This window comes from Symphalangus syndactylus, chromosome 11 (genome assembly GCF_028878055.3).
Source record: "Symphalangus syndactylus isolate Jambi chromosome 11, NHGRI_mSymSyn1-v2.1_pri, whole genome shotgun sequence".
Classification (NCBI taxonomy): domain Eukaryota; kingdom Metazoa; phylum Chordata; class Mammalia; order Primates; family Hylobatidae; genus Symphalangus; species Symphalangus syndactylus.
In genome coordinates this window covers 64,468,981-64,494,492 of record NC_072433.2, presented here as the reverse complement: position 1 = coordinate 64,494,492, position 25,512 = coordinate 64,468,981, and the positions used below count along the sequence as shown (strand labels likewise).

The 25,512-nt window shown below is 42.9% G+C and overlaps 1 protein-coding gene and 1 pseudogene across 1 annotated transcript; both read right to left on the bottom strand.

Annotated features, from left to right (window-relative positions):
- Positions 1 to 3,643: 3,643 nt before the first annotated feature.
- Positions 3,644 to 20,455, bottom strand: CRHBP (corticotropin releasing hormone binding protein). The gene is made up of 7 exons (XM_055299255.2): positions 20,210 to 20,455; positions 19,731 to 19,824; positions 19,239 to 19,396; positions 17,532 to 17,742; positions 14,504 to 14,652; positions 9,915 to 10,032; positions 3,644 to 4,696 (listed from the first exon to the last, which is right to left on the bottom strand). The coding sequence occupies exons 1-7, from the start codon at positions 20,288 to 20,290 to the stop codon at positions 4,539 to 4,541; spliced, it is 969 nt and encodes a 322-aa protein (XP_055155230.1). The 5' UTR covers positions 20,291 to 20,455; the 3' UTR covers positions 3,644 to 4,538.
- Positions 20,456 to 24,522: 4,067 nt separating this feature from the next.
- On the bottom strand, positions 24,523 to 24,602 carry LOC129457931 (uncharacterized; annotated as a pseudogene).
- Between the last annotated feature and the right edge of the window lie 910 nt (positions 24,603 to 25,512).

Sequence of the window (25,512 nt, the reverse complement as noted above, 5' to 3'; positions counted from 1 at the left end):
CAGGCCTCTGTGTCTAACAGATAGTAGACATGGGAAGAGAGAGGTGTGGAGGATCACATGAAGGGGTGGACATCATGTCTACCCACATTCTTTCTGTGATAATTCAGTCACGTGACCAAGCCTAACTGTAAGAGAGGTTGTAAAGTGAGTTCTGATGAACATATAGCATTTCTGCCCTACCCACTTAAATGAAGCAACAGTACCAGGGAGTAGTTGAAGGTAAAGAAGACATGCTGCTTTATATACTAGGAGAAAGTAGTATCACAGGCAGATCAAGATATTCCATAGATGACAGGCTGGAAGACAGTGGCAGAAGAGGCAGGATTAGAGGAGGTAGTAAAGGATCCAGAAGGCTGGGTGCAGTGGCTCATGCCTATAATCCTAACACTTTGGGAAGCTGAGGTGGGTGGATCGCTGGGGCCCAGAAGTTTGAGACCAGCTTGGGCAACATAGTGAGACCCTGTCTCTATAAATTTTTTTTTTTTGAGACGGAATCTCTCTCTCTGTTGCCCAGGCTGGAGTGCAATGGCATGATCTCGGCTCACTGCAATCTCCACCTCCCAGGTTCAGGCGATTCTCCTGCCTCAGCTTCCCGAGTAGCTGAGATTACAGGTGCCTGCCTCCACGCCCGGCTAATTTTTGTATTTTTAGTAGAGACAGGGTTTCACCATGCTGACCAGGCTGGTCTCGAACTCCCAACCTCAGGTGATCAGCCCGCCTCAGCCTCCCAAAGTGCTGGGATTACAGGTGTGAGCCACTGCACCTGGCCTATAAAATTTTTTTTAAATTAGCCACAGGTGGCATGCACCTGCGGCCCCAGATACTTGGGAGGCTGAGGTAGGAGATCGCTTGACCCCAGGAAGTCGAGGCTGCAGTTTGCTGTCACTGCACTCCAGCCTGCATAATAGAGCAAGACCCTGTCTCAAAAGAAAAAAGAGAAGCATCTAGAAAATTAGACGGTGACAGTGACATAAAACCTATGAGCAAAAATGCTCAGAATTTTAGACATGGAGGCAGGAAGAATTTGGAAAACCAGCTATTGGTTGTAGAAAGCAGATCCCTAGTCACCTAACTGGTATTCAGAAAGACCTACAGGTAGGAGTGAGAGATAAAAACAGGGCCAGACAAGAACTACTACAATGAAATAACCAAGATCTGAAAGATTACAGAGATGGAGAATGGGGCAGAAGGGCAGATAGTCCAGACAATTTATGAGACAATTTGTTCATGACCAGAACATCAGACAAGAGCTATTCAAATTCCTCTTGCCCAAGGTCAGGATTGGTCCTGGAGCAGTGCAGTGCCTGCAGACAGGGGTGAGCTGTGAGAAGAGATGTGTGTGAATCAGATAAATCCTGACATGATCTACCCTCAAATGTTAGGATTAGGGTTAGGATTAGCGCTGGGGTTACTATGCTTCTCAGTGACAGACAACAACCCTAACTAACCCTAGCTTCCTCACAAATGTCCTGGGATGAAATAGTACAATTGAATTAGTGCAAATCCTTCAGTGTACAAAGCAAATGTCCCAATAAGAGTACAGAGGACCCAGAATGGCATATTTGCTTAGAAGAGACAAAAATAAAAATAACAGCCAACACATGTGAGACACAGGTCTTGATTTAAATATATCTAACCATTTAATGTGGCCAAAAACCTTTTGCAGAAGGCACCTTTATCCTTCTGTAAAGGTACTGTAAATTACCCAAATTTTACACATTAAAAACTAAGGAATGGAGACTTAGAAGTGACTTGCTCAAGTCAGTGGTAGAGCTGGGATTCCAAGAGGGTTGGCTGCAGAGTCAATGACCTTAACCACTACGCTATACTTCCTTTCTTAGAAAGTCATATTGTTTCATATAAACTTTTACTCGCTTGATGGATATGCCAGTGAAGACACAACCTATAAATCTCCCCCAGAGATTTCAGTCACCATTTTGTTTCCAGAAAGCTGCCCCATCCTTTTGAAACATAGGCTAAGTAGCAGACAGTCCAAGAATAAGACGTGGACAGTTCACCAGGGTGGACATCCTCTCAAAGAATGTAAGCTGTTGTTCACTAACAAGCTTTGAAGTAAAGCATGTCACAAATGACCACAGAATTTCAGGGCTTAAGGACCACAGGAGCACCTGTCTTACTGCAGAGAGGCTAATCAGCTTGCAAAATATCCCTTAGGAATAAAAGCAAGTTTCCTAACTTTCATGGTGAGATGCAATAGAAAAGTGTGTTTTACTCAGTATGCGGGAGTCATGAAGGTGAAGAGCCAGAAACTTCTGATGGTGATAAAAGTAACTTCCTTAATTCTTGGGTTGCTAGAGTAACTATCTTTTTTAAGAAAAAGGTTCAACCTCCTGCTTCATAGAATTTAGTTTCTATGAAATGAAGAGTCCAATATTTTATATAACTAATCAAGAATTATAGTCATCCGTCATCCATCCATCCATCCATCCATTCAGGCATTTATTCATTCATTTGCTAAAGTAGTCACTCATTCCAGAATACCTACTGGGCCAAAACTTGTGCCAAATCCTAGGTATTGAAACACTTCCAATTAGTTGGTTTTTTTTTTTTCTGCCTGGTTTTCAGATGTTGTGAACAAGCCCAGTGTATAGGATCCCAGTATATTCCAATGAATTTCATATTAAATATGTTTCAGGAACCATAATAAGGCCATTAATTATGGCATAGTTTGAAGCTTTCATCTACTAATCCAAAGTAAAGAGTTCTCTTAAAAGAATTTTCTAGCCAGGCACAGTGGCTCATGCCTGTAATCCCAGCACTTTGGGAGGCCAAGGCCGGTAGATCACTTGAGGTCAGGAGTTTGAGACCAGCTTGGCCAACATGGTGAAACCCTGCCTCTACCAAAAATACAAAAATTAGCCAGGCATGGTGGCGCACATATAACCACAGCTACTTGGGAGGCTGAGGCAGGAGAATCGCTTGAACCCGGGAGGTGGAGGTTGCAGTGAGGTGAGATTACACTACTGTACTCCAGCCTAGGTGACAGAGCCAAGACTGTCTCAAAAAAAAAAAAAAAAGAATTTTCTTTGTAGTTTAGAACCTTGCTTTTTGCTCCAAGATGTCTTTTATATACTACACGCTTAGTTTTTTTTTTTTTTTTTTTTTTTTTTTTGAGACAGAGTCTTGCTCTGTCGCCCAGGCTGGAGTGCAGTGGCGCAATCTCGGCTCACTGCAAGCTCCGCCTCCCGGGTTCACGCCATTCTCCTGCCTCAGCCTCCAAGTTTTAAGCCAAACACAGAACAAGGCTCAGTCAACAGTAAACTGCCTTCAGTATCAAAGAAGTATTCAGATTTCTGCAAACTGTGTCTATGAGAGTTGTAAGGTCCTTGCTGTCTTTGTAGAAATGTATATCGTGACAAAAACATGTATTCTGAGGATAGTGGAAAATGAATCTCTGCACCCGCTTCCCTGCCAGGACCAGTTAGTGTTGCTTGTGCAAACACTGCAATTCTACCTCTCTTCTAAATAATTCTACTTCAATGGCCCAGAGTTCTTCTAGCTCTAAGAAGTCCAAAATGATTTAGTTCAGCATTTGGCTCTGCACCACATGATAACATTATTTTCTGATGGTAACAAGAAAGAGGACTACTCAGGAAAGCAAATAAAGCCCAACATCAAGGTGCCAACATTCTGAATACATTTATTCATGTACGTATTTGTGGATGGAAAAAAATTTTTTTTTTGAGGCGGAGTCTCGCTTTCTTGCCCAGGCTGGAGTGCAGTGGCGTGATCTCCGCTCACTGCAAGCTCCGCCTCCTGGGTTCACGCCATTCTCCTGCCTCAGCCTCCCGAGTAGCTGGGACCACAGGCGCCCGCCACCACGCCCGGCTAATTTTTTTTTTTGTATTTTTAGTAGAGACAGGGTTTCACTGTGTTAGCCAGGATGGTCTCGATCTCCTGACCTCGTGATCCGCCCGCCTCGGCCTCCCAAAGTGCTGGGATTACAGGCGTGAGCCACGGCGCCCGGCCTAGAAAATTGTTTCCATGCTAAAAAGTTTGGTTAAAAACAAGTTGTTACAAATCAATAAATAATTGCTATAACTATTATCTATTGTAACAATAATAAATAGAAAATAAACAGATGCAACTACTTCGCTATACACAAGACTTTTTCCTGTTATAAAACTAATATAAGTGCTGCCACTTTTCTTTCTTTGAGTATTTTCCCTTGAGATACAATTTTTTTATTGCACGTTGCTTTGTGCTTGTCTTACCAGTTTCAGGTTCAGTAGCACATCAAAGAATTACAAACATTTCCATTTAGAACTATGATCCTACCAATCAGGGGCTTATTTTCTGCCATGTGTTCATTTACAGATTACAAACATAAACGAAGCAAAGTACAAAAATTAATGCATGTGTGTGTGTGTATGTGTGTGTGTGTGTGTGCGCGTGCACGCAAGGCTGGGAATACTGACTGGTATGAAAGGCTTTTAACTAGTTGTGCATCAAAATCATACACAATGGCCATTAAAAACTCACTTAGTTATCAGCATGTAAATCATTGGGTTGGTTATTCAAAGACCAGACAAACAGAATTCCCCGATACTGTTTCCATTTGGGTTTTCCAGCTCATACGGTTCCAGCTGACGATACTCAAAAGTCACACGATTTACGTGTTTTCCACTGGAGACCACGCGCACCACAGTGTTGTCACAGCCAACTTTCATCTGGGCTATAATGGATGGAAAAGATAAAAGTTTCCCAGCAGGTTAGAAACCACGCAGTCATCATTTAAATGACGGGATCACTTAAACATAATGAAAGCAAGGAAACCTATCTTCCTCTCATGTACTCAAACCACGCATCTACTATCAGTTGAAATGTTTTTGTTTCATTTTTATTATAACTTATAATTCGTTATAGAATAGTGTAATTGAATTCAGTCTTTCTCCTCATGTGCAAGAACACTATTAGAAAAATAAAACCAGTTGGAATGAGCAAGAAGATGTCTCCTCGGCCTTTTTTGCCTGCAAAGCCTAAGTGGTAAAGGCAGGCAAAGGCAATCAGTCTGGAGTGTGCAGTTGCTCGGGTTCAGGGATTGCAGTGGAAACAGTACTGCCCTCTAAGGACAGGTCGGAAATTTGCAGTGGCAGTTTTTGGTTGTCACCAGATCTAGGGTTGCAAGGGGCATTTAGTCGGGGCTAGAGGATGGAATGTACTGCGGGACATTTATGTAGACCAAAAAAAAAAAAAAAAACCACCCCTTTATCATTTTCTGAATTTAAACAAAAACTCTGTTTTATACATAAACAAAAAGATCATTTGCATCGTATAGACATACACTGAACATACTAGTTTTTGTTCTATTATCCACTTAACAACTTTTCTCTGATTTTTTCTGTACTATTTATATGAAATGGCTTCTGATATGCTTGCTTCTCTTAAATCCAATCTTATTCGGCTGGGCGAGGTGGCTCATGCTTGTAATCCCAGCACTTTGATCACAAGGTCAGGAGTGAGACCAGCCTGCCCAACATAGTGAAACCCCGTCTCTACTGAAAATACAAAAATTAGCCAGGCATGGTGGTGCGCGCCTGTAGTCCCAGCTACTCGGGAGGCTGAGGCAGGAGAATTGCTTGAACCTGTGAGGTGGAGGTTGTGGTGGGCCGAGATCACACCACTGCACCCCAGCCTGGGCAACAGAGTGAGACTCTATCTCAAAAAAAAAAAAAAATCCAATCTTATTCATTATTTGTATAAGATCTGACAACTTTTATATCTCCTCTGTATGGGTTATATATTGAAACTCATATTATTTTTATTAAGAATTACTTTCCTTGTACTTATCCTATTTATTTATCCAGGCTGGTTCCTGAGGCAAGATTTATCTGCCCTACAATAATCATTTCTGCTGTTTTAGTTTTCTCAATCTTTCCTTACTTTGTCTCTATCAGGTGTTTTTAAATTTTAAGAAATGCTATCATTGTCCTTGTGTAATGGGTACCACTCAAACATGTACCGGGTTTAAATGAAGTAAACAGTTCAATAGAGTTATTGAGATAAAAGTCAATTTGATGACAAAATAAATAAAAGCCCTATAATTATTTTAATATAAGTACCAGGGAGTCTAGTTAAGCTTCTACCAGGAGGTCCAAATTTATTTTTCTTTTCCTTTCCTTTCTTTTTTTTGTGGCAGGATCTTGCTCTGTCATCCAGGCTGGAGTGCAGTGGTGCCATCTTGGCTCGCTGCAACCTCTGCCTCCCAGGTTCAAGTGATTCTCCTGCCTCAGCCGCCCCACTAGCTGGGATTATAGTTGTGTGCCACTACTCCTGGCTAATTTTTGAATTTGAATAGAGATGGGGTTTCACCACGTTAGCCAGGCTGGTCTCAAACTCCTGACCTCAAGTGATCTGCCCGCTTCAGCCTCCCAAAGTGTTGGGATTACAGGCATGAGCCTCCACACCCAGCCAAATTTATTTTTCATTAAACAATTTGGAGGTCATTCTTTTTCTGATCTTACTCTGGACTTTAATCTTTATAACATGTCCTATTTTCTTTATTATTTATTTATTACTTTGAACTAATTCCTAACAAAATCCAACGTAAAGGGCAGGGTCCCTAATCAACACTGAACAACTCGGGAGGGGCTCACGGAAACATGATAAAGAAAGAAAACAATTAAGGCAGGAGAATAGGGTCTGGAGGCAGGGAACTTAAGATCAATTCACGCTGAATCAAGGAAAAACATCAAGGCCTGGTGGCTGGGAAACTGAGGCCAATTCGCGCTGACTTCCCAAAGCTGGATTAAAAGAAAAACACCTGGGTCTGGGGGCAGGGAACCTAAAGCCAATTAATGCAAACTTCCTAAAGCTGAACCAAAAGGAAAAACCGCAGCTCCCCCAAGCCCGAGTAGCGAAGGATCAAAGGCTGGTCTCCCTACAACCCTCCCCTTCCACCACATCTCACAAGGAAAGGAAGAGTGCCTTGGACTGGCCATGGGCCAAGCATGGGCTATCTCTTCATCTGCATAGGGTGCCAATTCACCTCAGCCTTTAGCCACAAACCAAATCCTTCATCCAGATAAAGGGTAATTGATAGGAACCTCAAAAGGAGCAGTGGCTCACGCCTGTAATCTCAGCACTTTGGGAGGCCGAGGCGGGCAGATCACCTGAGGTCAGGAGTTCTAGACCAGCCTGACCAACATGGAGCAACCCCATCTCTACTAAAAATACAAAATTAGCCAGGCATGGTGGCACAAGCCTGTAATCCCAGCTACTCGGGAGGCTGAGGCAGGAGAATTGCTTGAACCCAAGAGGCGGAGGTTGCGGTGAGCCGAGATCGCACCATTGCACTCCAGCCTGGGCAACAAGAGTGAAACTCTGTCTCAAAACAAAAGAAAGGAGTAGAACCCAGAAAACTTTTGTAACTGGGCCCTCGAGCTGCTCGCTAGGGTCCACTCCCAGCCTGTGGAGTGCTTTCTCCCTTTAATACATCCCTGCTTCAGCTGCTTCGTTCCTGTGTTTCATTCCTCTGTTACTTTGTGCGTTTTGTCCAATTCTTTGTTCAAAACGCCAAGAACCTGGACAACTTACACTCAAGGTCCTCCTTCCAATAATGGAATAAAGTCTAAAATGAACCAAACAGTGATATAATTCAAGCCTTAAAATTGCCTTAAAAGTGGTTTCAGTTACCTAGGTAATGTAGGCAAAGGTGGTTTTCTGGCTTTAGAATCACCTTTTTATCCTAATTCAAGTTCTATCACCCAAGCAGAAAAATGACTTTGGCTTCAATTACCTAAATTGTAAGGCCTGATTGTTCTTTAATCCTTGGCTTACTTTTTAACCCAGCTGAGGTATATCTCCTCAAAGGTGCTCTCCAATCATAAGCATGGAAGTACTTCAGTGCCTCAGATCATGCACCCAAAAGGCTAAAGAAGCCGCATGCACTGACAGTTTAAACCAGGGCTCAAGTGTCAATTAGCATTAGAGAATCCTCTAGTTTTCAGCAAAGTGGGATTTTGGAAATCTTTTGCCTTTACCTTGATTAGAAAGCTTGCTTTGAGCCCACGCCTACCTTAAATCTCATCTGAAACTTAGAATACAGGTGTATCTGGGGGAGGGTGGAGTGCGTATCAGGCTTTAGTGCTGACTTTTGTATAATTCATCCTTTGGTATCCTCGGGAGATTGGTTCCAAGATGCTCCCCATCCCACAGATACCAAAATCCACAGATGTTCAAGTCCCCTATGTAAATGGCTACCTTTTACCTTTACCTATTTCCATCCTCCCATCCAACTACACACACCCTCCCATATACTTTAAATCATCTGTAGATTACCTATAATACCTAATACAATGTAAAGGCTATGTAAATAGTTGTTATACTATTTTTTTGTGTGTTTTTTTTCCTTTTTTTTTTTTTTTAATTTTATGGAGGTGTGGTCTTGCCATGTTGCCCAGGCTGGTCTCAAACTGCCTAGGCTCAAGCGATCCTCCTGCCTTAGCCTCCCAAAGTTCAGGAATTACACTGAATATTTTCTTTCTTTTTTTTTTTTTTTTTTTGAGACAGAATCTTGCTCTATCACCCAGGCTGGAGTGCAGTGGCACAATCTCAGCTCACTGTAACCACCACTGCCCAGGTACAAGCAATTCTCCTGCTTCAGCCTCCTAAGTAGCTTGGACTACAGGTGTACACCACCATGCCTGGCTAATTTTTTTATATTTTTAGTAGAGACAGGGGTTTCACCATATTAGCCACGCTGGTCTCAAACTCCTGACCTCAGTAATCCGCCCGCTTCGGCCTCCCAAAGTGCTGTGATTACACGCGTGAGACACTGCGCCCGGCCTACACTGAATATTTTCTATTACAATTGGTTGAATCCGTGTATGGGGAACTCACAGTTGAGGAGTGCTGACTGTATGTTAATTCTATTTTAGAGATGTTTTGTCCATCAACTCAGAGACAGAAAATACTGGTGGTCTGGCCTGGTTTTAATTATTACAGGTAATAGCTGATCAAGAGGACTGTCTGCTTTGCAGCTTCATTGCCTAGCTGGTTAATGATCTGCAGTGACAGGAGAGGAAGGAGGCTACAGTAAGAATTAACTGAGATTAGAGACTGCTGTTCTTCTTCTGTTTTGTCTCTTTAATGTTAATCTAGGACTCCTGTGTCTGAAGTAAAGCTATGGGAGTGACCTTTACAGGAATGTTTTATGACTCCTCTCCCCCACCTCCCCCGACTTCATTGAATTGTTTGGTCATGAGGTCATGAAGTCCCATCTATCCTCACCTGACATGAGCATAAAAAAGTGAAAATCCTCACTTGTCTGACATAGATCTGGTTCTATTTGGCATACGCTGTGCCAAATAAACCAGTCTTCTATTACTGGTGACCGCTTTTAGATTTCAGAATTTACCTCTGTTACACCGGCCTTGGAGAGGCTAGTTTAGACGTTAAGAAGTTATAGACTTTTAGCAGTTCTAAGAATTTCTAATAAAGCTTATCACTTTGTTGTTTATTTACTGTGAGTAACACACACACATACATACACATACATAAAAAACAGTTATTTCATTATTATCCTATTACTAATTGATGATACATCTACTCTTTGAACCCTAAGTGTTTCAGTTAGTAAACGCTTTAGTCTCTAGAAAATGAAAGCAGAGACCCCCAAGAAAATGGAAAGAATGCAGATTTTAAAAGCTTTGTCTTTTTCATAGTTTTACTTAAAGCCAACCTTTGTTGCTTCATAGGTTTCTCTCCCAATGTCGGATATTTTGGTAAAGATACTGATGTTATATATAGCCTCAAATCCTCATACTGGCTCAGTGTGAAAAATCGAAGGGTTTTTCGGTGAAACTCGCCTTCCGATGTAGAAAATATTGGGGGAGTGCTTATTTTTTTTAATCTTGATAGGCACATACATAATAATCAAAGAAATACCTCACCCGGGCCATGAAAGGAGTAGCAGAGATCAGCTAAAGGCATCATCTTGGAAGGGTCCAATCCAGTTCCTCCCAGCAGCTCCACAAAGTCTCCTATTCCCTCGCAACCTGCTGAGGATTTCTAAGGGAATAAAGCAGCAGAGAAAGACACATTTAAACCAATTACAGAAGTCAAACCATTTGACCAACAGCGGGTCCATGAATTCACTCAATCAGCCTCAACATCCTGGCAATACCATTTAATTTAACATCTGGGACTCCGGAAATTAAAAGACATTTAAAAGAGAAAAAATCATAAAAATTGCTTTTCTAAATCAGTTGAGTAATCATTTTTTTTAGAAATGTGTGTACATGTTTTTTTCATTTTTTTTAAGCTCAAGGACTGGAATGATAAAATGGAAATCTGTAAACTCCATATAAGATGTGTGGAAATTCAACCAAAAAATGCTTTACTTTTCAAATCATTTGGACATACATACTGAATCACTCGAATTTCTTAATGCATGCAGTCACAGTTAAGCGAAGTCAAATATCTACATTTTATAAATAGGGCTTTCACATCTGTTTTTCCTTCACCTCATCTCTTTTCTTCTTCTTTGTAAAGGAACTTTGTGTACTATTGGAACACCTCATTTCTACCAATAAGAATTTTGATTAATTATGAGTATATTAAAGAAATAATAAAACCCTGATTTGGGGCCCAAGTTAGCTACAGTTACCATGATCTTTCTCCTTTCAACTAAAACAAATTTATTTCAAGCTACTCAAAAGAATTCATTCTAAAGCTTTGTGTGGTCCACCATGATCACCTTTTCCTGCTTCCCTTCATTTTTTTTTTTTTTTAATTTTGTAGAGATGAGTCCTTGATATGTTGCCCAGGCCGGTCTTGAACTCCTAACCTCAAGGGATCCTCCTGCCTTGGACTCCCACAATGCTGGGATTACAGGTGTGAGCCACCTCACCCAGCCTTTTCATTTTTTCCATACTGTCTTGTCCACAGCAATCCCCAGGCCTCACTTTCCAACACAAACAAAGCAACCACTCTCAGTCCCAAAAGTACTTTGAGACCCCATCTCCCATGATCAGGACAGTCTCACAAGTATGCCACCTGTGCAGCCACATAAAGCCAGTGCCTAGAAGAGCTCTATGCTTGGTTTAATGCTCTGCTGCATTTTAATAAAATTGTAATAAGGGCTCCCACATTTTCATTTGTACTGGTCCCCACAATTCTGCCTGTGATCCTCTTCTTCATTGAAGTGTGCTCATTAAGAGATCTAGTGGAATGTGACAAGGTGCTCAGTACTTAACTAGATAGACCTTAACACATAGGAACCAAAATCTAAAATAGAGAACTTAAAACATGCATACACACACCCACACACACACATAAGCACACACGTTCAGGCATTTAGAAGGGCACTGACCGGCATGGTGGCTCATGCCTGTAATTACATTACTTTGGGAGGCCAAGGCAGGTGGATCATTTGAGCTCAGGAGTTCGAGACCAGCCTGGCCAACACGGAGAAACCCCGTCTCCACTAAAAATACAAAAATTAGCCAAGCACGGTGGCACACACCTGTAGTCCCAGCTACTCGAGAAGCTGAGGTGGGAGGATCACTTGAACCTGGGTGGCAGAGGTGGCAGTGAGCCAAGATCACATCACTGCCCTCCAGCCTGGGCGACAGAGTGAGACTCTGTCTCAGAAAAAAAAAAAATAGAAGAGCATTGAAATACAACTGGAACTAAACAGCAAATTGGAAAATAACATAATGGCAACTGCTTCACTAATGAGCAGGGGCAGGTGGGGATATATGTTTTTAAAGGGCCTACCTACTATGTGCTGGGTTTGATGCTTAGAGGCTTTATACATAATTGCATCAAATGATGAAATAGAGGTTTAATTAGCCCCACTGTATACAGGGCTTCATGTTCTTGTATTGAGAGTGGAATAAGCAATTTAGCAATAAAGGAAAAAAACCTTAATTGCCTTTCCCTTGAGTAGAGGACATCCAGGAGGGACATCTCTTAAGACTAAATTTTCCACTTAGTTTTATAGGTTCCAAAATTCAGCAGGTGCTGTTGCAGGGAAAACGGCAGACTCAGGAGAGAGAAGTGGGAAATAAAGAAGCTAGGAAGAAATAGAAACTAAAGCGAAGGGAACAAAACAAAGAAACAAGAAAGTGAAGTGCACTTATTCCTTGCTGTTCAATGATTTTTCTCCCTTCTTTGCAAACCTAGCTTTCTTACAAACAATGGCAGAAACTGAGTTATGCAGGGACCTCTCAAGTTCAGTTCCTCAACACTGATTCCCTAAATTTCTTTGTTGAGGTTCTAAGCCACTACTATCTTTTGCCTAGCCCACAAAAATGTACCAAAAAAGTACCTGGCCAGGAGCGGGGGCTCACACCTGTAATCCCAGCACTCTGGGAGGCCAAGGTGGGTGGATCACAAGGTCAGGAGTTTGAGACCAGCCTGGCCAATATGGTGAAACCCTGTCTCTACTAAAAATACAAAAAAATTAGCCAGATGTGGTGGCTCATGCTTGTAATCCCAGCTACTCGAGAGGCTGAGGTGTAATCCCAGCTACTCGGGAGGCTGAGGCAGGAGAATTGCTTGAGAACCCGGGAGGTGGAGGTTGCAGTGAGCCAAGATTGCACCAGTAGCACTCCAGCCTGGGCGACACAGCGAGACTCCATCTCAAAAAAAAAAAAAAAAAAAAAAGTGCTTACATTCCTTGTACCAAATGTAAGATCCTCACACCAACTTAATGTGCAAAATTGAAGGTTTTTTGGTTTTGGTTTTGTTTATTTTGGTGGAACTCATCTTCCAATACATAGAAATCTGGAAGGTTTAAGAAAATAATCTTGATAGATACATTAATAATAACTAAAGAAACATCTCACCAGGGCCATAAAAAGGGTGGCATGGCCCTACAGCCCATTCATTGCATGGAAGCCACAGTGACGTTTTAGACAGCGTACATCAGATCATGTTGCTTTCCTCCCTGAACTCCTTCAGTGGTTTACCACTGCACTTAAACTTAAATTCCCTAATGTGGCCTGCAGGGCTCACCACACTCTGGCCCTGCCCATCTCCCTGAAGCTGTTTTATGCCTGTCCTCCTCTTCCTTCCATTTCTGGAATCCAACAAGCCCATTCCTGCCTCTGAGCCTCTGCACTGTTCCCTCTGCTCCCTTTTCTCACAGCTGCTGGCTCCTTCTGATCTATCACCCAGGTCTCACTTCTCAAAAGGTTTCTTTCCTGACCACTTTATCATGAGTAGCCCCCCGCCTCTCCATCCACCCCCATGCTCCCAGTCACTGTCTACCACACTACTCTGCTGCATTTTCTGTATAGCACTTATCACCATTTGAAATACATGGCAATTTTGCCTGTCTCATCCCACTTGAATGCAGGGTCCCTGTGAGCAGGACCTGTCTTGTTTATTGCTAATTTCCAGCATCTACAACAGTGCCTTGCACATGGTAAGCATTTAAAAAATATTTTGTGAAGGAACAGATGCCTAGAACACTGTAGGCTCTAAATTGTTCGGGAGGAAACACCAAAATTACCCCCATAGCCCCAATAACTAAAGTGCAGATCTCCCAGTCTGTGCTCACACCTTTCATCTTCTATATTTCACATCAAGAATGACATACAAATAATATCGAGCCCGTAAGACTGTACCAAAGATACCCAAAAATGTCCTTATCAAAGGACTATTCTTCCACTAAGTTCCAACCTAAAAAAAGCAGGCACTAGTCCATGAATTTAGGGCTTAAAGGAAATTGGATATACTCCTTTTCTCAGTCCTGGTTCTATTTATCTGGTTTTCACTAAAATCTGTCTGATTAGGAATTATGACTGCCTTTGATAGCAGCAAATACATGAGTTATCTTAACCTAGTCATGTGAGAAAGTAGAAGGAAATGAGGATGACTCAGAGGGAAAATGCTACCAGTGCAAGAAAATGTGGTCAAACTCAGCATGAATTTTAAGGTCCATACAGAAGTTTATTCAAAAACAAGTTGAGAGGGGTTCTCGGCTAATATTTTTTAGGCAAAATGTATTGAGTTAAATGTCATGCCAAATACTTTTCAAAGCTTTACTGTATTTTGCAATCTAAAAATCCAATTTTGTATTTTATGCTACAGTTAGCACTCCTTCACAACACAGTTCTGTCAATGAGATACTTCCTTCATGTCAAAAGAAAATTCCAATAATCAGAAAAACAGCTGTGTAGATGACTCACACTACGTTCTGCTAGGAGAGAATTTTTGTAAAAGAGGCAAGTACAAGAGAGTTCAATTGTAATTATATACCACAACTTTACCAATTGAAAACATTTCTTACATCACAAGGAAAGTATTCAAGTAGTCAGAAGGGGCACCTGAGTATGCAACTTGCCGCATAACTGAAATAGAAGAGGGGGTTAGTCAAAGCAGCTAGGGCAAACACGTGTGAGATTTAAGAGTTCATCAGAGCAACGTACTACGCCAATTTGCTAGTGTCCAGGTTTGCCCTATATGATTGCTTCTGCTCTGATAAAGTTGTGGCCTTATCAAATGGTTAGGAAGCAAGTAAGCAACTCACCTTTAACTGAAGACCATTTACATGTCCCAGGGTGAGATCAGATATTTTGATCACCACAGGATAAATTATGGAGAAGCTGCAGTTTCGATGCTGGTGTGGAACTACCAGGGTAAACTTTCCATTTGGAGTCTGAGAAATGACATTACAGGCTTTGTAGAAAAGAAAAAAAAAATTCATGTTTCCATTACTTGGTTTGCTGGGTTTTTATAGACATTTATTGTATCTTATTCTAGGGCTCCTGTTCATGATCTAGGGCCTTCTGCCCAGGAAGAGAGCATACATACCACAAAAGCAATTTGGAGACAGGAAGGATTTGGGGAACAAAAACCATCAGTGACATGTGGATATTGTCAGGAGGCCCTGGGCTGTGAGGGGGCTTCTAATGTTAATCTTAGGGGGTTACCTTGTTTATAACAATCACAAGACATAATTCAGCACCCAGACAAATACTAGCTGGTGGTAGTTCTAGGAACACTTGAGTTAACTAGAGTCCAGCTTAAAGCTAGGAATCTAGAAAAATCGAGGCTTAATGGTGAGTCCAAAACTCAAACTCTACTTTTAAATCATAAAGTAAATAATTAATTTTAAGTATTTTCTTTTTCATTCTTATTTTCTTTTTAAAAAAAAATTTAATTTTTATTTTAAAACTGGGGGCCTAAGATGCAGCTCAGCAGCTTCACCATGGCCTCAGGCTTATTTTAAGTATTTTTCTTTTCTTTTTTTTTTTTCTGAGGCGGAATCTTGCTCTCACCCTGGCTAGAATGCAGTGGCACGATCTCAGCTCACTGCAAACTCTGCCTCCCGGGTTCAAGTGATTCTCCTGCCTCAGCCTCCTGAGTAGCTGGGACTATAGACATGCGCCACAACATCCGGCTAATTTTTGTATTTTTAGTAGAGACGGAGTTTCACCACGTTGGCCAGGCTGGTCTTGACCTCCTGACCTCAAGTGATCCGCCTGCCTCAGCCTCCCGAAGTGTGGGATCACAGGAGTGAGCCCCATGCCAGGCCTATTTTAAGTATTTCTCTAACAGTGAGAAAATAGGCTGAGAAAAAAATGAAAGACAGCAGTCTTAAGTCTGATAAATATTTGCTGCATGTTAAGTGATAAGTTAACTAAAAGGTGCATTTTTAATGTTTAATTTACTCCCAAGAACTTCTACAATTTTTTGTTTTATATCTCAAATCTAAATTTACAATACATTGCCCGGGAGTGGTGGCTCACGCCTGTAATCCCAGCACTTTGGGAGGCCAAGGCAGGTAGATCATGAGGTCAGGAGTTCATGACCAGCCTGGCCAAGATGGTGAAACCCTGTCTCTACTAAAAACACAAAAATTAGCCAGGCATGGTGACTGGCACCTGTAATCCCAGCTACTCGGGAAGCTGAGGCAGAGAATTGCTTGAACCCGGGAGGCAGAGGTTGCAGTGAGCCGAGATAGTGCCACTGCACTCCAGCCTGGGCGACAGAGCAACACTCTGTCTCAAATAAATAAATAAATAAATAAATTTACAATACATTAATTAGTCTAGATATGAAACTAGAAGCATCAGAATTTGTACTTTTTTTCTGATTACTGGATGAATCAACATTGATCAGAACAGATCAGAAACACCTCTTGCCTACTTTTCATATTTTTAATTATATTTAACTTTCAAAAAGAACTGAAATTCCTTGATGGTTCTAGGAAGTTTCTTTTTTTAATATACTGTTTTAAAAGTTTTAATACAGACAGGGTCTCACTTTGTGGGCTAGCCCGATCTTGAACTCCTGGGCTCAAGTGATCCTCCTGTCTCGGCCTCCCAAAGTGCTAGGATTACAGGCACAAGCCACCACACCTGGCCCAGGAGGTTTCTGATTTCTAACTAAACAAAATACAGGGGAAACTCTTTATTTTATCTTGTTGAATATTCTGTTGTAGTCCTCAGGAACAGCCTTTTTGGGGGGCTTTTTCAAAAATTCTTATGTTTTTTTCAGAACTAGAAATCAAATGATCAGTAGTACATTATTCTTTGGCAGATAAAGGCCCCATCTTTCAGCCACATGAAGTGTTACTATTAATTCTACTGTATGCAAAAATGAGTGATATGTGTTCCTTTTCTAATTTTTTAAACAGATTTTTCTCTTAATGGGAAAAAAAACAATTAGCAGATGAGTAAACTCATTTTTTTTTTTTTTTGAGACAGTCTCCCTTTGTCACCCCGGCTGGAGTGCAGTGGCGAGATCTCAGCTCACTGCAAGCTCCACCTCCCGGGTTCACACCATTGTCTCCCGAGTAGCTGGGACTACAGGTGCCCACCATCACGCCCAGCTAATTTTTTGTATTTTTAGTAGAGATGGGGTTTCACTGTGTTAGCCAGGATGGTCTAGATCTCCTGACCTCGTGATCCGCCTGCCTTGGCCTCCCAAAGTGCTGGGATTACAGGCGTGAGCCACCGCAGAGTAAACATTTTTAGTAAGATAATATGCTTTAGACCTGGGCTGTTCAGTTGTGTAGCATAAGCTACATGTGTGTCCATCATAAATGAACTAAATTAGAGTGGTGGGCTCAGAATCAGAAGGTAACATTGAGGTGCTATAATCCAACCCTCTGGTCAGGGCATGATATCTGTCTACCACATTCAGGCACAGGCTGAAAGATATAGAGACTTTCAAGCCTGTGCCTGAATATCTCTAAGACTGCAACTTTATATCCGATCGCTCAAGCTTATCCTGGATTAGTGAAATGAATTGGAAGATTAAAGCTTATCACTAAATGCATTGTAGAACCTGAGGAGCTCAGAGCAAGACTTTAGAGAAAAAATAGAATTGTACTCATCATAAATTAGTATACTACCTAACCTGGGAAACAAAAACTGTGATTTGATTTTCATAATAAAGAATAGAAACTATCCTTTAGGTCATTTCTAATTACAAAAAAATTTCCATTCACATCATTCCTCAGTTCAAATTTCTTTAAGTCTGTGCAATGATACTACTTTCAAAAAGCGGGTCTGAATCCCAAGTTCTGCCTTTTGACTGAGAACACTTACGAAAGAGGTTGGGGTCTGTCTTTATGGTTAATGTGAATCCATTTCCTGGTTCATGGACTCGGAAGAAGATCATGGCCACATTCTGGGAAGATCTGATGCTCCTCCTGCTAAGGCCACTCTCACAGAAATCTATGTACCGCTCAGCCGTGGGGAGAGGATGATCCTGGGAACTGGGGAACTTCTCCCCCTTGAGAATCCAACCATCAAATACCTTTGAAAAAATACAGACATAGATGCTATCATTTCCATCAACTCCTGAAGTCTGAAGTGAGTTGAAAAGGGGGGGAAAGTCACCCAGCAATGGGCCTTCAGTCGTAAGTGAGAATTGACAGTCCACACTCTGCCTGCTTGCCTTTTCATTTGCATATATCGGACGGTGAGGGTTGTTTGCAAGTAATAGTATTAATTAATTTTTTATAAGCCTTAAAGCTTCCAAAGTAAGTAAACTTCCTTATACTTTATCATTTCAACCACTTTGGTAAATAAAACCACGGACAATGTACATTTTTACCTTGGTCATATTTTCTACCTCTCACCTTCCGAAGAATTCCACAAAAGCATAATTTGGGTTTCGTGCAGCTTCTCTCTTTCCTCTAGTCATTGAAATGTGAACAAAATATCTTGAAAATAGATAGCAAAAGAAACTGGAGCAGCAATTATACCTGCTAATGGCTATATACACCCATTTTTCTTATTTTTTAAAAATATCATCACATACTACTTTAAAATGTCAAGAACTGCTTCAACAGCCAGGCAATGATGGCTGGTATGCTACCTGGGACATTTTTCCTTCACTTGTTAAAGTTTGCAGTTGAACAAACGGTCAGAGTCTATCGACTTGACCCTCAAAATCACCACAGGTCTCCAGTTTAATGAGTCCAATCTAGTCCACATTAGCAAAATTACCAACAACCCAGCTACAAATTATTTCTAACGCATGTGACAGGTTCCAAAATAATCCTACTTTGGAGATGTTAATCATGATTATTTTAATTGGACAGTAGAGCTCCATCAGCCATCCCACGCTGCCCTGTTACACTTATGGAGTCTGACGACTGGAATCGGGGAGGCAGTGAGCTTAGGGGTCTTGTCCTCCCCTCCCACCTATCTCAATCTGGATGCCCCCTCGGCAGCCAGTCCCCTACTGCTCCAAAATCGGGTCACCAGCGCACTGAAGACAGCCTCTGTGCGCTCGGAATGGCTCTGCCGAGCGTGGACCAGCAGGAGCGAGGCGGGCTCAGATGTGAGACGTGTGGGGCGGGCCTTCTAACCAAGACGGCCCGCTTGGTGAACCCCAGCACTCGAGCTTGTTGGGTTTTAATAATTTTTCCTCGGCTCCGGATTGCGTTACAGCGTTCCGCGCTGCGAGTTCAAGTCTTTAGAAGTTCCTAGGGCCTCGAAAGCGCCTAGAAGGGAATTTAAACCACGGCAGCGTCCAGAGGCACCGGCCCCAGCCCTACTAGATGTGTGTGGGTCGAGGTCTTCGGGTAAGGGCGAGATTCTCGCCGTGTGGGGGTCCTCGAACGCGCCTCTCAGACTCGGGCACCAGCAAAGTGTCTAAGAAGTGCCACTGGCTACCCACGCTCGGCAGCCCCACGCTGGGTGCAGCGCCCCAGCCCTTCCCAACCCTCCCGTGCCGCCCCCCGACCCCCCCCAACCCCGCCCCCCGGCTGGGCTAGCTGGCCTGGCTGGCCGTGGGCGCCTCACCTTCAGGAAGTCGCCGCCCTGACAGTCGATGGAGACCTGGTCGTAGTGGATGGTAATGAACTCCTCGGGCTCGCCGATGAAGAAGGCGGCGCAGTGCAGCTGCGGCCGGTCGGCGGTGAAGGTGAACTGGCCCTGGAGGCTCAGCATGTCCAGGCACTCTGGGGGACAAGGGCACGGGGCAATAAGTCCCGGGCTGCAGCCGCCGCGGCGCAGTCCTCGGGTGGCCCCTCTCCGCGCGCCCCATTCCCGGGCTCTGTAGCGCCCAGCGCTCGGACTTCCAGCCTAGGCTGCGCTGGGTTCCCGCGCCCCGGGCGCCCCACCTTCTTCCGCTCCTGGCGCGCCTCCGCGGACCGATCCTTAGCTAGGGGGACCGCGCCCCCGGCGGTTCCGGCCAGCCCCTTCCCAGAGATGTCCGCGAGCCCCCTGCCCTCCGCACAGAGTCCCAGCTTCCCCGCGTCCCGGGCGCCCGCGAGCCGGGCAGCCTCGACTCACGCAGAGCGCGGCGGTACGGCTGCTCCCCAGCCAGCTCCCGCTTCAAGTTGGCGCTGAAGAGCAGGAAAGGATCGTACTCCGCCGCTTCCCGCAGCTGGCAAAGAACATGGGTCAGTCCGGAAAAGTTCAAGGGCTGGGGATAAAAAAGGGGACCAAGAGCGGGACACCCTCCCTGCCACTCAGCATAGCGAATAAAGAGAGAGGGGTAATGTTTTCCCGTGTCCGGAGAAGACGGGAAGGTCTTAGACCCTCTCCATCAGGCTGGGGTATCCCCAGCGGCCAGAGGAAGGCAGGCAGGCAGTCTGGGATGCTCAGAGGCAAGGAGGGAGAACAGGATAGGGGAAACCAGGGGCAAGAGAGCATCCAGCAGAGAGGGAAGAAACAGCGAACCCCAAAAGGCTGCGAGCAGAGGCAGCCTGCCTGCCGCCTAGGGCTAACACGCAAGGAAGGTGAGATGGGTCAGTGCAGGGGTGGCTCACCTCTAGGTACCGGCTTTCCCCTCTTAAAGCCGTCAGGAAGATGAGAATGAAGTGACACTGAAGTTTGAAGTTGGGCGACATGCTGGCCTTGCCTCTGCAGCTGCTGTGCTCTGCTCCGGAGGTCCTGGGCTTTCCTTCCTACACCCTCGCGCAGACTGAGAGCTAGAAGCTGGTAGGGTCCCTTTGCTGGGTCTCTTTTATAGAGCAGTGGGGAGCGGAGGCTCTCTGCCCCTTAACTGATCGGAGCTCAGTAACCATGGGTTACCCTGTCTCATTGACAAAGTACGTGGCGATGACGAGGGTCCAGCTCTCAGCCACAAATTTTCAGCGTGGCCCAGCATTATTCACCAAGAATGATTTCAGTCACTACAACTTAGCTCACTAAAGTGTTAGAGAATGAGGCGGAGACAAAGAATAAGGGAAGGCATTTTGTTGACCTGCCAAATGCTACATTATACTTCTCTGTGGACATTCAGGGAATTTTCCATTTTGCAAATCAACGTGACAAAGTTACATACATGCACAAAATACCCAAACACATAGAGCCCATATTATGCAGCCTCATCACATAACTTTGGATGAAACCATGCTAGAAATTGTCAAAGAATTTAGTATTCATGCAATTACTCATGCCTCTCAGTAAGAAACTTGAGGCATTTTCAGCTTTAAAGAGAGGTGGAACAGAAGCAGAAGTCTGATTTTGCAGAAGATTGCAGTAATGCAATTATAAGCTTTCTTCCTGCCCTTTACTCTTTGCTTTATCCTGGTCCAGTTTCTTATAGGCATTTCTTTCATGGAAAACTAACTCTGGTGTCAGTGGACTTCTGGATTTTAGCTGAGCTCTATCACTTGACCTGAATGTTTACATGATGTACGCACTCCTAGACCAGGTAGCTGTAGCCATGACCTTCGCATCCATCTGAACCATTGAGAGAAGAGATTAAGTCATTCCATTTCATGCCTTCAAATACCTGGATTACTTTAACACTCTGGTAGAAAGAACTGCCAGGAAGCTTTATTGTAACTGCTCACCAGCAAATTTGCAGGGCTAAAAAGATGACTTAGGGATCCAGAAATAAGTATAAGCTTATCTCTGCTTATCAGGAGAGAAGAGAATTTCTTCTTCGTGTCCAAAATTGTGGGAAACATGAGGATGCTCCACTATTGGCTTTCCTACCCCTTTCCAGTCTCTGCACCAAGCATTGTTATTACAATTATTACAAATAGACCATAATACAGAGTTATAAAGGAAGGAATGGCTATATTTTCAGTTTTAAAATATTCAAAATTAAACAGTAATTACCCTGGCAGTGTCAGAACTTGATTATTTTCATGTCAGAACAATTCTGAGCTCTGGAGAGGCGGCCTCTTTGTTGGTTTAATCAGGAGGCCTTCCTGCCACAGTCCAACTTTGTAAGCAGTCCTCAGGCCATAGACAGTGAGAGGGAAAAGAGTACCTAAAGCTCATGGACACTGGCCACCATGTCCTTCTCATCCCAAGGGCTGTTTAGATGCCTGAATTTTAAAAAGGTTATAAAGAAAGCTGAGAGGAATAAAAGAGGAGAAAAACAAACAACTTAACCCCAACTTGCTGGCCTCAAACATGTCAGGCCATCTTCAGGTCTATCTCCCACCCTTTTTGTGCCTAGAGGGAGCCTCAGGCCCACTCACCAGGCATGCCACAGGCCCCCTTCTCTTTCCCATTGATGTAGCCACAGCCCTTGGCCTGTTCCCAGAATTCAGTCCAGCACCCACCTTGGAGACCTCTGCCTTTACCTCTTCGGGTCACTCCAGCTCAATGTTGCTTTGTTAGCATCACCAAGGAGACATTCTTCTCCAGCCAGCCCCTTTACAAGCATATGCACATGTGCACGTGTGCACACACACATGCACACACGCACGTGCATGGACAACGGTGATGTTCCCACCCTGTTCTCATGATGCCCCCTCCTCAGAAACCACACACAGCAAGAACTGGGACGAATGAGCACTAACATAGTGACTGATTTTACAAACATCACAGCATAGCATCTGATTTTACTTAATCCACAAATTATAGTACAAGATGGACTTCATTCCCACCAAATTCTAGGTGGATAAATTAATGTGTAGTTTTCACCAGTTTGGTAAATATCTACTAAGCCAGTGGAAACTACCTTTTCTAAAAAAAAAAAAAAATTAATGGTAATTAAAAGATGGAAACTACAATCTATGGAGGAAAACTAAGAAGATTAAATTGGAAGACAAGGAGAAGCCAGGTAGCCATTGTCTCTGAGAGAAAGTATTAAAAACAGGTGAGAGAAATGGAAGAGTAATCTGGATTAGGCAGAAGAAAAATTTTCTGGGCAATAAGTAGGCCTGTGTGTGAAGACTAAGGATAAATTATTTGCATGGGCTGCTTTGGTCATTCAAACAATTAGCTTAATATTTGAAAGTTGTTTGTTCAAGCAAACTGGATTTTTTTTTTAAATATGTTCTGGGTAAACTCAGAGTCCCCAAGTATGCTGATTGGAAATTACCTGTATGTTAACCTCCATTATTTTCAAATATTTCAGTTTTTCTCCATATTTTTCCAGATAGCTTCTCCAATGTTGATGTTATATAGTCCCTAATAGGCGTTTTTTGGGTCTTCAACTATTGTTAGGCAGGGTTAATACTTTCTGTTAGGTAGGATTAAGACATTTTTTCTTTCACAAAGCCCCGGAGCAAATTGTCACCTATGTTAAGCCTGAAGGCCAAGGTGGCCACACAATAGCAGATCCATATTCAATCCATGGACATGGGGGCAGGTGCAGAATTTAAAATTGTGCCTAGACTGATGAGACACACACAGAGAACGTCTGACATTTCATGGCAGAGCCTCTACAGGCGGCACTTGGCTTTCACAGTCACATTATAGGCCATGTTTTCAGGGTGACCACAAAATCCCTCTGCATGCAAGTTAGAAGTTGTAATATGACCTGTAATAATAAATTTTTTCTTTTATTTATCACGTCAACATAGAACATCACTAATCCATGCTTTAGATGAACTTCCTTTTTCCTTTCCTAATGAATTAGTTGAAATGTTAGAAAATGGAACATATCATTGCATTCTTTAAGAAATAAAGACTACTGAATAAAACTCATTGTAGTTAGCTAATAACAACCACCAAATAGTTTTCAGTTGCTTTCAAGATGATTTGTTGGAATGAATGTAGCTATTACTTTTATTGTGGTAAGAAGAGTTAAAACATGAGATCTACTCTCTTAAAAGATATTTAAGTGCACAACACAATATTATCAACTATAGCCACAACGTTGTACAACAGATCTCTGGAACTTATTTATCTTGCATAGCTGAAACTTTATACCCATTATTAGCGATTCCCCATTTTACCCTCCTCCCAATCCCTGCAACCATCATTCTACTGTCTTCTTCTACGAGTCTCACTATTTTAGATACCTCATGTAAGTGTAACCGTGCAGTATTTGCCCTTTTGTGGCAGGCATCTTTCACTTAGCATAATGTCCTCAAGGTTCATCCATGCTGTAGTATATGACAAGGATTTCCTCTTTTCTCAGACTGACTAATATTCCATTGTATGTATATACCACATTTTCTTTATTCATTCGTCAACATTTAGGTTGTTTCCACATCTTAGCTATTGTGAATACTGGTGCAATGAACATGGGAGTGCAGGTATGTCTTCAACATACTGATTTCAATTCTTTTGGAAAAATACACAGAAGTGGGCTTGCTGAATCATATTACCATTCTATTTTTATAAAAACTTTTATTTTTTCATTTTTTTTTTGAGATGGAGTCTTGCTCTGTTGCCCAGGCTGGAGTGCAGTCACATGATCTTGGCTCACTGCAAGCTCCACCTCCTGGGTCCACGCCATTCTCCTGCCTCAGCCTCCCGAGTAGCTGGGACTACAGGCGCCTGCCACCACGCCAGGCTAATGTTTTTGTATTTTTAGTAGAGACAGGGTTTCACCGTGTTAGCCAGGATGGTCTCGATCTCCTGACCTTGTGATCTGCCTGCCTTGGCCTCCCAAAGTGCTGGGATTACAGGCGTGAGCCACTGTGCCTGGCTTAAAAACTTTTATTTTAACTTCAGGAGTACATGTGCAGGTTTGTGACATAGGTAAACGTGTGTCATGGAGGTTTGTTGTACAGATTATTTTGTCACCCAGGTATTAAGCCTAGTACCCATCAGTTATTTTTCCTGATCTCTCCCTCCTCCCACCCTCCACCTTCCAATAGGCCCCAGTAAGTGTTATTTCCCTCTATGTGTCCATGTGTTTGTTCTCATCATTTAGCTCCCACTTATAAGTGAGGACACACGGTATTTGATTTTCTGTTCCTCTTGTCAAGGGGAATGTTAACCTTCTCTCCTTTCATACAATACTCTACTTTAATTTTTTGAGGAAAGTCCATACTGTTTTCCATAATGGCTGTGCTAATTGCCATTCCCTCTAACAGTGGCCAGGGTTTCCTTTTCTCCCTGCCAGCACTTGTCATCTTGTATCTTTTTGATGATAGCCATCTGAACAGTTTTGAGGTGATATCTTGTCGTGGATTTGATTTGCATTTTCTTGATCATTGGTGATATTGAGCATCTTTTCATATACTGGTTGGCCATTTGTTTGTCTTCTTTGGAGAAATGTCTATTCAAGTCCTTAGCCCATTTTTAAAATGACTTATTAGGCTTTTTGCTGAGTTGTAGGAGTTTCTTATATATTTTGGATATTAACTACTTATCAGATATATGGTTTGTAAGTATTTTCTCCCATTATGTAGGTTACCTTTGCACCCTGTTGATCATTTCCTTTGCTGTGCAGAAGCCATTTATTTATTTATTTATTTATTTAAAGACAAGAGTCTCACTCTGTTTCCCAGGCTGGAGTGCTGTGGCAGAATCTCAGGACACTGCAACCTCCGCCTCCCAGATTCAAGCAATTCTCCTGCCTCAGCCTCCCCAGTAGCTGAGATTACAGGTGTGCACCACCACATCCAGCTAATTTTTGTATTTTTAGTAGAGACGGGGTTTCACCTTGTTGGCCATGATGGTTTCGAACTTCTGACCTCAAATGATCCACCTGCCTCAGCTTCCCAGAGTGCTGGGATTACAGATGTGAGCCATGGCTCCCGGCCTGCAGAAGCTTTTTGGTTTGATGTAGTCCCACTAGCCTATTTTCGCTTTTGTTGCCTATACTTATGGTGTCATATCCATTAAATCATTGCCAAGACCAATGTCATGATGCTTTTTCCTGTTTTCTTCTAGGAGTTTTATAGTTTCAGGTCTTACACTTAAGTCT